The following is an 11,679-nucleotide window of genomic DNA, read 5'->3' as shown; positions in this document are numbered from 1 at the left end:
TTGGAGGTTTTCGTGACGGACTGGTGTGGGCCTTAGGCCTGACCATACAAATAAAGCTGCGGTTTCAAATTTCTCCGGCGTATTTTAGACTGGGTCCCTCTGTGTTAGTTGGATACTGTTTGTTTTTATACACGCTTCGTTTGCTACGTACTGGGAAATAACTCAGTTGTAAAGTTAACTGTTTATGTTTATGTACTTTTAAAGTCGTGATAAATCTGTTCCCTACAAAATGGTCAAAAACAACAGACTTCAAAAGTTAGGCTTGAATTTGAATTTCATGCGTAGACACCATCTAACGACGGCTATTAATTATTTATAAAAGCGGACAAAGAAATTTTTTTACGCAAATTAGTGTCTCCATCTTTCTGGCAGACGCGAGATGTTCCACAGGGCTTCATCATAATCTTAATTAAAAAGACAAGGTTGCAATGAAACGCAGGGTTTTCTGGGCCTTGAATCGCTTTGCATTGACGCGAAGGTTTCAATTCGTCGCCCTATTGATGACCTTCAGTGGCATTGTTTTATGGAACTGTATCAACATGAATAACAAGAGCGAAGCAGCAGCTCCGTCATATAACCTCGCTGACAAAGCAAGACAAAATCGTGATGGCACTTCCATGGAAAATTCTACTCCATCGATCTCGCTGTTCGTGAGGATGGCGGGCAAACTGAAAGAACACAGGACTCGTTTTTTCTGCGACTTGTTCAGGACTGCTGTTCTCTTCTGGCCTGCATCGTTTGGGAAGACAGTCGTAGTTCTTGACGAGGAGTCGGAGCAGGATCATATTTTTGCCAGAAACCTAACAATTCAAATCAAACAACACTTTCCAGACCGCAAACTTGAGGTGGCCTTCGAGTCGTTACCCATAGACGCAAGTGTTTTAAAGTTCAAGGATTCTGACAAATCTCCGGGTTACAACCGCCAACTCTGGAGCAGTTTCTTCATTGATCTATACACAAACGACCGCATTGTAGCATGGATGGATACCGATGTTGCATTTCTGGCACCCGTAACAAAAGCAACCATATTTAACGGCTCAAGGATACGCATCCTGGGTTCTGAGTGCACTATGAATATCGGCTGGGTGCGAAAGTGGGAGAACGCTACCGAAATCGCGCTTGGGTTACCGATGGTCGCAGATTTTATGACGTATTTTCCTGTCTACATTTACCGCGATACTTTTGCACACTGCAGAGAGTACATTCTACAGAGATTTAATACAAGTAACTTTGAAGAAGCCTTTCAGAAGATATATCATGGTGACAACTTGATATCACCTGTCAGTGTAGTGATTAGTTTCGCTTGGTTCTTCGAGAGAGATCGATACGACTGGAATCTAAAGATATGCAGTGAGCTGAAATCATACAATACACGGCTTCCAGTCGGCCACAAAATTACACCACAAGACACAGAAGATATTCTGTCCCAGCCCCAAACGGCTTTCCATGTGCCTTACGCAAAAGAGCCCCTTTTCCCAAACATCTTTAGCAGTTACTGTCTGTCACACGAGGCAGCGGGAAACCCACGGGCCATGTGCTCCAATCATTCAGTTTCACTAGCCGATAACTTTGTTCTTTTTTACCACGATCTTCAAAGGATCACTCCAGGTAAAACACCGTGTACTGGTAACAAGAAAACTGAACACTGTTTAAAAGTTCTAGATCGTCATTACAACCAAGTTGGGTTGGACATCAGAAAAGGACGCAAAATACAATGGGAGGATTTTGAAACGGTCGAAACCCTTGCAAAAGAACTTGACATTATATGCACAATGAGGGCAAAGGAAAAAAGACAGACTGATTAGAATTGATAACTTAGAGTCACAAGTATGATTATGAAAATATCGAGGGACCCCAGACAGTATAAATCACATGTAGTAAAATTTTAAGACGTTCTCGGCTAAAAATAATATATAGATTTCGGCCAGCCTAAAAGCGGAGCTCCTCAATTATTTTTCGGAATGTTGTTACTAATGAAAATAATCCAACATGTCTGTGAGGTAAATTGCGAATGTTTTAATAGTTTCAGCCGGAACTAGGATTACATCAGCAGATCGAGGTGTAAGATGGTGTGAGAAAAACTGAAATGTGTTTGACTCGGGTGACAGGCCTACACGGACTCCAACGGCTCGTGACATCTCTACATTTGCCGTTCTCTCATAAATTCCAGCCTCTCAACCTTTTATTTTACTCTTGACTTGTTTTTGAAGGGCACTTAATGTTGCGTTATCAGGATGATTTTTTTTAAAGTAGAGTAGAACCGAAAGACTGTTAGAGGTCAGAGCTCTGCATAGTTTCAGCTGTTATCTATCGCTTTGTAGAGTATGACACCTCTGTAATTTGCCATGTGCCGAGGAGTGTAGTTTGTCTCTCCTCATTTCTATTACAGAAATGTATGTTTATTGCAGAAATGTATCTCTTTAAGAGTAAATGCCACTAAAAATCAAAAAAAATTCTAAAAATGTGGCCACGGTCGAAAAATCGATTTTGCTCATACTTTGCCAGTTTGAAGGCCTAGGTAAGTAACTGACGGAAATCAAGTTAGTTTTTTGAAATATCCAATATAACGGCAGAAATTCACGAGAAACGGTTATCGCACCGAAAGCTCAGATTTCACTTCGCGATAATCCGAAATTTTACACTTTTCAGCTTCTTGCTACACAGTCGTTTACATCGCTGTGAAACGTTCTCAACTTTAGATGTGTACATTGATTCTTCCTTAATCAAGAGATAGTGTTCATTTTTATTTCTTGTGTTTTCTGGCCGAACTGAGCCCCGATTAAGTAGACATACTTTTCTAATTAAAACAAAATTCAAAAGTTATGCAAATTCAGTGAGGAAAAAAGCTGACCGGTAGTGCTTCAAATTGTCTGATATTCTAGCAAAAGACAGTTTAGTCAATGAATTGTAGGCTTACAGTTTCATTTTTGTGGGATCTACCAGCAATTTTGCATGAACACCGATCAAAAATCGAGAAAATTGCAATTCAGCCCCTTTGAAATTTGCAATGTAACGCAACACGCTAAAATAGGTAAGACCATTTTTGTTGGCTTGAGACAGGACAATCAAAGCCTATTAATGTCTTTTACATTTGAAAAGCTTTAAAAGTAGTATTAAACTTAAAAAGTCGCCGACAAGAGTTTAAAAAAAGAGAAAAAGAAACACCAAACTTTTAAATAGCACTTTCCATCTTCTCGCTGCCCAGTGTCACGCTCGAGCGATTTTTCAAGGGAAACGAATTTGAAACCATTTTTTCACCGTTCAAAATGAGTCAAATTTTAATAACAAGATCTTTGTTGTTGATGTGCGAAATCGTGCATTAATAAGAGAAGATTGCCCAGTTAACCCGCCGAACGAAGTAAAAAAAGTCTCAATAGTATATACATATTGGAACGATGTTAGGGATTACAAGCTTTATGCCGTCGCTAACCAGTAGGAGGCTATCTATTCCCACGAAAAGTTAATGTCGTATCGATAACCAAGCAAACAACGCACTTATCAAAGAAGAATCGGAGTAAGCTGGATGAGTTAGAGACGCCCCGCGCGAGTTCGTTCTTCAATACGGTGGAATCTTTGCCGGCACGCAGTTACGGTCATACCGCTCATACAGTGTAACAAGGATATCAAAAGCCACTAAAAGTCCTTTGAGGTAAGCAAATACTTTAGGAATGATAAAGAAATAAATAATTTCCGTAGTTTTAACGGTCACACTCTCAATGACTAGCCAGAAGCAAGGTAGTCCTGTTCTGGCCCTCTCCTTGTCACGCAACGTCGAGAGGGAGGGTCCCTCGCTCTCGGCTCTCTCCCGACGTTTCGTGACAGAGAAAGGGCCAGAACTGGACTAGAAGCAAGGGAAAAAAAATTGACGCGCACAAGAATATCACCAATGTTGTACACACGCAATTTGCTTAATTACGTTTGGCCACATTGTTGCAACATCCAACATCTTACAGGATACTTGTGTTTTCGAATTATTTCTTGTTAACTTATTTGAACTGAAAAGCTTGTTAAACCAGGGTCGAAGAAAGGCTCGTCAACTGAATGAGGCAGTAGTTGGTGATATAAAACGATCCACAAGACTACATGATAAAGCATGATAAAGAGTAGGTAGCACTGACTTTTTCAGAAGTGTAAACGACAACGTAGGTTAAAGATATACCGACATGTCATTGGCTACAAAAATGCTTCATGCTTCAGTGCTAAATAGCAATGAAAACCAACCGTGGCGTCACAAATTTGGTTTGTAAACAAGGCAATTTTTATCAGGAGTTTTTTCTCATCCCCACCCCAGCGTTGTCAATGCAATTCAACTCTTTTCTCTTCCTTTCTCGCCCTGCAAGTTGATCATGAAACTGATACTGACGTCTCTTTTTCCACCCTGATCAATGAGCTGGATGCAAAGGTAGGCTTTTTGTACTGGACGAAGCTTCAAAAGAAAGCGAACTGATAGCTGAATATCGCATAATTTGAAAAAGCGATTGAAGGTTGAGTTCTGGAGAAAGTTCCATCATCTTCTACAGATTTGACGCATCTGCCAAGTCCGTCACGTGCTCGCTGCATAGTAGCACCGCGGACTGCATTGTAAAGCTCTAGTACGCGTTGTTATTTGAGAAAGCTGAACAGTGCGTTTTAGCCGTCCCGAATATCCTTGCTCCTGCAGATTTGAATTGCTTCTGGGAGGAGTTATCTAAGCGCAAAGGGAATCTAAGAGCAACTGGTGGGGAAATACTTTGAACGCTTCAAACACTCCGTCACTTCTCCCAAAGCTGCATAAATTACTTGACCTTCGCCACAGATTGTCATTTCCAAGATTGTAGCATGGGCCAAGTGTATCATGCGTGACACAAAACAGGGAGAGTTAGGGAGTGATTAAGTTTGGTTCTACTCGTATTTTTTCGCTATTACAGCCAATTTCTAAGTTAAATACTATTTCTAAAGCGTTTCAAACGTTAACGACATTATTAGGCTTTGATTTTCCTGTCTCAAGCCAACAAAAATGGTCTTACCTATTTTAGCGTGTTGCGTTACATTGCAAATTTCAAAGGGGCTGAATTGCAATTTTCTCGATTTTTGATCGGTGTTCATGCAAAATTGCTGGTAGATCCCACAAAAATGAAACTGTAAGCCTACAATTCATCGACTGAACTGTCTTTTGCTAGAATATCAGACAATTTGAAGCACTACCGGTCAGCTTTTTTCCTCACTGAATTTGCATAACTTTTGAGTTTTGTTTTAATTAGAAAAGTATGTCTACTTAATCGGGGCTCAGTTCGGCCAGAAAACACAAGAAATAAAAATGAACACTATCTCTTGATTAAGGAAGAATCAATGTATACATTTAAAGTTGAGAACTTTTCACAGCGATGTAAACGACTGTGTAGCAAGAAGCTGAAAAGTGTAAAATTTCGGATTATCGCGAAGTGAAATCTGAGCTTTCGGTGCGATAACCGTTTTTCGTGAATTTCTCCCGTTATAGTGGATATTTCAAAAAACTAACTTGATTTCCGTCGGTTACTTACTTAGGCCTTCAAACTGGCAAATTATGAGCAAAACCGATTTTTCGACCGTGGCCACGATTTCTTTGATTTTTAGGGGCAATTACTCTTAATTATTCGCTCTGGAGGGACAAAGTCGGTGAGCATCAATGTTGATTACTTGCATTCTATATTGTGATGCCGTGCCCGGTTGTTAGATTAAAATGTTTTCACCACGGATCATATTTAGCTTTGTCCAGCGTCGCCAGAGACTGCTGTAGTCTTGGAGATCCGTTCTGTGCCGTCAAAGTTATGTTTCTTCCATCCTGAATTTGTTCGATATTTTCGTCTCCTGAGCTCGATCTTTAGGTTTATACCTCCTTTGTTCGTTTTGGCACAACATGATTTAAATTTAGCTAAATTTAGATGTTCAAGTCTGTTGACTGTTTTACGTCATGTATACATTTGTAAATTGGTTATTTGAGACATTTTTTCGCGCCAGTAAATTGAATTGCTTTGTTCTCTCTCATTCTTTCAAGCCAACCATTTCAAGGGGGCGGTAGAGCATAAACAATGATGTGACTACAGGCGGATTTTTCTGCCCTCGCGCTTCGCGTGCGCTCGTGTATCGCGCTAAAGCCCGCTAATCTGCCTGTACTGCAGGCCAATTTAACATTGTCTCATGACTCAACTTTCCAGTTTGAAGCATTCAACATTCAAGTCCACGCAATTCAACATTCAACCTCATTGAACTTTCGAATGTGCATGTTTTCAATATTCAACAGCAAGCCAGTCTAGAGGTTACAGATCTTTTCACGGTCCATGGAGCGGAACTGAAATTCGTGGGAGGCAGTGAATGAGAGTAAACCAAAAGCGGGCCAACACGTATCACTCGGGCTCCGTCCACACTACGCCAGAGAAATCTAGAAACGGCGTTTTCACTCTGAAAATGCAACAAATGTTTTCAATCCATACTAAGCCAGAAAAAAATTCAAAACGCACCAATCACCGGCGGCAGAAACGCTTGGGTGCACCCCTGCATTGAGGGTTAATCACATGACTATCTTAACGTCATCGTTTTCGAAAAGCCACGTTTTAAAAATGTTTTCCGTCCACTCTAAAACGCAAAACTAGCATTGTCAAATTTCTCCGCTTTCAAAAAACGTTTTGGTAAAGCTCCGTTATAGTGACAGATTGTTGTGGGCGGAAGGGCTTACCATACTCACTCAGTTGCAAACTTAATTGTGTATGTTTATAGACATAAGTCATAATAAACTATTTTTGAAAACAGTCCGCTGATTGGTTAAAAATCGTGTTTTCTATTTCTTAACCAATGGTCAAAAAGAAGTTAGACTCGAATTTGAATTTCAAAATCAGATACCACCTGACGACGGCTCATAATTATTCGTAAAAGCGAAAAAAGGAATTTGTTTTCATGCGTATGAGAGTGTTTTCATCTTTCCAGCAGACGCGAGAAGTTCCACACGGCTCTATCAGACACCGCGGAAATACGTTTTTTGACGTCACCGTAACTGGTCAGTGGTCATGACCATCAGGCTGTGCTGTCCTTCGATGGATCAGTTCTCCGAGATTAGTATTTTGGTTCGTTTTAAGGTCGAAAATATCCTTGATACTTCTCGTTATTGGTGAGTTTGACGTCCTTAAATGGGTTTTTAATACTCAAACAATGTTCCGGTAATGAATCGGGGTACAGGGGAGTCATTTTGTGTGGAGTAATGTGTAGTTTGCTAACTCGAGCCTGGATCGCGTTGCTTCAGTCGCCCTCGCCTCAGAATTGTCGAAAACAACGATGGGTATCCAGCAAAGCAGAAGATTGGTTCTGTATGAAGCTTTTGCAAGGATTTTGAAGACTAGTTGGATTGCAAGTGTAATTTGCATGAAGTGGTTAAGGTACATGTTAGTCGGGACCGTTTTATTCACACTCACTTTGCGCCGACATGTGGTGCTTGTTCATTTAGATTACATTTCGCAACGCGTCAAAGAAACTTTGATAAGAATTTGTCTTTAAAGACTGGCTTGTTTGGCGTTTCTATCACCTTTCTGACTTTCTGCGCCTTTTGGAACAGGTGAAATAATTTTTTTGTACCTGCCGTTTGCTGTCAGAATAAAACATTTGTTCATTTCATTCACAAGATATTTCTCTATCATTAAAGATTGTTTAAGCGTACATTTACATATAATGGTGGCGTTTGCGGAGGGAGTAGAGATCGAAAATATTGTGATTTGTTGGCCGCAGCGAACGCTGGAAATACTGAAAACATTCAAGACCGCTTCATATGTTCGGTTCATAGACCATTTTTCCTCGCTTGAGGTCTTTTTTGTTTACATCGATTACATGTTGATAGTACATGGAAATTTTCAAGACCGTTTCCTTGTACATGTATGCACAGGTAACTAAATATTTTAAAATGCCCAAACACCTGAATTTGTTTACACGAAACCGCTTCCACTTATGGGATGTGGTCAAGTTTCACATCTTTTGATGCTAAAAAGACATTCAACATTTCAGGGAGGCAGTAATCAACTCTTCAATGAAACCCACTAGTTTATTTTGTTTACTCAGTCATTTGAAGAATTTCGATTTCTATTTCCCAATCTTACATGTGCAGTGTATCAACTGATATAAATAATTGACTGTTGTTTTTCCTTTCATTTAATTTAATTCACATGAGCTTTGCTCAATCACTACAAAATAATTTTTACATTGTATGTGCTTAATGAATCAGACATGTACATATCACGTGCTTTGAATCAATATGAAATTAATTATGATTCCCTTAGTCATAATATTGTATCATCCTCCCTTCTGTAAGATTCTTACTTAACTTGTAACCACTTTATTACAAGACATTATAGCACGTGATGGCAATAAATTATATAATTATATGTATTTATTTTTTTCCTGTGATATTTGGCTAACAAGTGGGTTTGTTTATGCCACTGTGTCTCTGAATTGGCTTACTGTCGTCTACAAACCATTGGTAATGTATCTGTGCTACATCCAACTCAGATACTAGACACAAAAGCATGTATTAAAGAACAGATACATTTCTTACAAATTAATATTTATTGCATTTAGTTCATCACTTAAGTTCTACAACATTGCTTTTCTCTAGTGAGAAATTTTGTGCAAAGTCTGAAGTTGTAAGTTGCAAAAACAAGTTCCATCAGTAGTTACAAATCACTTAAAATCAGGCTTTGGTACTGTAAACTGAATGGCAGAAAGCGAGGAAATTAGAAATTGTCTCAAATACACAAGTGATAAAAGAGATAAACTTGACTGAAGTTTACAGACTCCTTTTTTTAGGTTTAGGGTTAAGGTTAGGCCTAAGGGACAAGGTGGGAGGTGCGGTGGCCTTGTGGTTAGTGCGCTCAGCAATGGATCAAGCGGTCCGTGTTTGAGCCCTTGTCAAGGACATTGTGTTGTGTTTTTGGGCAAGACACTTGTACTCTCACGGTGCCTCTCTCCACAAAGGTGTACATATGGGTACTGGTGAATATAATGCTGGGGGTAACCCTGTGATCGACTAGCATCCTATCCGGCAGGGGGTAGTAGAAATACTCCTAGTCGGTTCATGCTACAGAACCCGAGTTAAGCCTGGCCTGATGGGCCACTTGGCTCTATGCAGACTTTACCTTTTACTTAGGGACAAGGTACTTCATCAAGTGGGGGAAGAGACAGTGGAGTCAGAACCTCCCACTTCCCATACCCTGTTCTCCCACTTCCCATACCTCTATCTCTTGACTCCCACCCTTGTTCGTCCTGCTCCTGTCCCCTGTAAATTAAGAGACCCAAAACACATCTTAGTCATTTAGCTGCACACCCCTTGGGCATTTCCTTTTCCTTCGTTTTCAGCCTTGCTACTCTTACCCACGTCTTTCAAATGAATGACCTATGACGTAACCACTGTCAAAGGGTTTCATTTTGGGCCTCATTTTGAGCCCAAGGGTGAATTTTTCTTTGCCCGTCGGCCTAGAAGTCTCTAAAGACACTAAATGAAAGTCAAGTAACATTTTCAGTTCTTGTTTTTGAAAGTATTTGAAGCCTTAATGAATGACAAAAATTAGCATTTTGCATTTCTCTCTGGATTTCTGCCCCCTATTCTCCCGGGCTCCCGCCCCATATTCTCCCGGGCTCCTGCCCCCTGCCTCTCCCCACCATTAACAGATGGCTGAATGTTCAGGAGAGGAGTTGCCATATGGAGAGCATTGGTCACTGTTCTCTCAGTTGGTGTTTTTACAGCATTGATGTTGTGGAAATCATCCATGGACAGTATCTAAAAGGATTTTTGCTGAGCCAAAATAGAAAAAAAATTACAATAGGAGAAGTTTTCTATTGGGAAATCCAGATAATAGTAATATGTAAACAAATATAAAATCTTAGAAAGTTATACAGAGTCTCAGGCTCTAAGGTAATGTGGTCAGAAATTATCTGGGTGGCCTTACAATCAGAAGATTGCTGTGTGAATACAGGGGGGGGGATAGCCTATTTATAACTAAAAATGAAATTCATTTATTGAGTTTTAATTGAAAGGCCGCGTGCAAGAACGTCCCCTTGATTTTTTGGCTATTTTTGAAAGTGCTCAAAAATAGCCGAATTTTGGCATGTAGGCTTCGTTTTACCTGAGAAACATTGCTCTGTAGTTTTTTTCGCTGGGTTGCTCTTCGTTTTCGAGAAATAACGTATGAAAAAAAAGGCACATTTCCTAGCGGCATCTTTTTTGTCGAACGCGAAACAAAAGAAGCCTTTTGTTTTGCTGGACAATGAAATCAACGAAGCGTCACATTAGCCGCTTGTTTTCGAGCCGATACAAGTATTGTATTCATAAAATATAGCGCCATTACTTGCGTTGCTTCGTTAGCACAAGTGATAAGGCGCTTAGTGGGCCGAGTGTGTGTATCTTTTGTCGTGAGTGGAGTTCGACACGACGTCAGACCTTTTTTTTTTTCCTGTTGATTTCTCCTTTTTTCTTTCAAACCAAAACATTAAAATAGGCGCCGGACGTACAATCGATGCTGTTGTTGCTGAAATAAACCGTTCAAGTTCGCATCGAAATCCATCTTCGATTAATAAAATATGTATCGGAAGATTCGCCCATTTATCGATACCGTCGTTGATAAACTTTTCAAGGCCTTTTTTTAAAGTGAAGTTTGAGCATTTGAGCGTGTAGCGTTTTCGAAAAGCGAATTCAATGAACTGAAAATCAGCGACCGCTAGTCGTTCGAGCCGATAAAGGCATTTTATTTATAAAATTAACAAAGTAATGGTCATGTTGTTTCTATAGCACAAGCGGTTAAGGCGCTGCGCTGCGCGTCGCGGTAGGGGATCATTTTGGTGTGACACCGGTTCGACATTACGTCAGTCTCTTTTTTCCTGTGAATTTCTCCTCTTCTTTTTGAAACCAAAACATTAAAATAGCCGGGCGTAATATCGATGCTGCTAGTGCTAAAATAAACCGTTTCGAAATACACCTTCGATTTGTAAAGTGCCATGTGTATCGAAAGATTCGCCCATTTATCGATGCTGTCGTCGATAAACTTTTCAAGGTCTCTTGTTAAGTGAAGTTTGAGCATTTGAGCGTGTAGCGTTTTCAAAAAGCGAATTCAATGACCTGAAGTCAGCGACCGCTAGTTGTTCGAACCGATACCAGTAATATTGTGACGAACGAATGCGTGACATTATTTGTTGTTGCGAAATCACCACGCTGTTGTAATAGGATCTAGTTTTTGTTCGGAGAATTGAGAAGAGAATTAAAACACGTGTGTATTTTCGTGAAGGATCTGTCCTTTATTTCGGCACGTTACATTGGTGGCAGCGGTGTAGGATTTGGCAAAAGATAGTATGGAGCACTATAACGATGTTGAGGTTAATTTTGGTCCGCTGATTGACCTGAATTCCGAAGATTTAGTTCCAACTGAAAAGGATGCGACGACAATGGCGAAATCTCCTGTCCCGGTCGGGAGTAGTACTCCACATACTGAAAGGCACAGCAACGACGAAACCGTAGACCAAGTTTTAAAGGCGATTACGGCAATCAGCATTGGCATCGAGAAGCAAAACAGTGCCTTAGAAGATCGTTTCGGCGACCTTAGTAAACGCCTCGATGCCCTCGAAACAAAACAGCGTGACAATCGTGTTACACTGGGCACCAGTCCCCGCGATAGCGGTCTGGATTTGTTTAGC

At 40.3% G+C, this 11,679-nt stretch overlaps 1 protein-coding gene across 1 annotated transcript; it reads left to right on the top strand.

The window, feature by feature from the left end:
• The first annotated feature begins 364 nt into the window (after window positions 1-364).
• Window positions 365-2,453, top strand: LOC149104432 (uncharacterized). Its single transcript, XM_089271847.1, has one exon. The coding sequence runs from the start codon at window positions 429-431 to the stop codon at window positions 1,803-1,805; it is 1,377 nt and encodes a 458-aa protein (XP_089127973.1). The 5' UTR covers window positions 365-428; the 3' UTR covers window positions 1,806-2,453.
• Window positions 2,454-11,679: the final 9,226 nt, after the last annotated feature.

The sequence above is a fragment of the Orbicella faveolata genome, unplaced genomic scaffold (assembly GCF_042242905.1).
Source record: "Orbicella faveolata isolate gen_17 unplaced genomic scaffold, um_ofav_v1 contig_34, whole genome shotgun sequence".
NCBI classification, from domain to species: Eukaryota; Metazoa; Cnidaria; class Anthozoa; order Scleractinia; family Merulinidae; genus Orbicella; species Orbicella faveolata.
The sequence above is the reverse complement of the archived record's forward strand: the minus strand, read 5'-3'. Positions and strand labels throughout refer to the sequence as shown.

Excerpts from the sequence above, each read along its gene's own strand:
- LOC149104432 (XM_089271847.1), top strand. The coding sequence starts at position 429 with ATGAAACGCAGGGTTTTCTGGGCCTTGAATCGCTTTGCATTGACGCGA.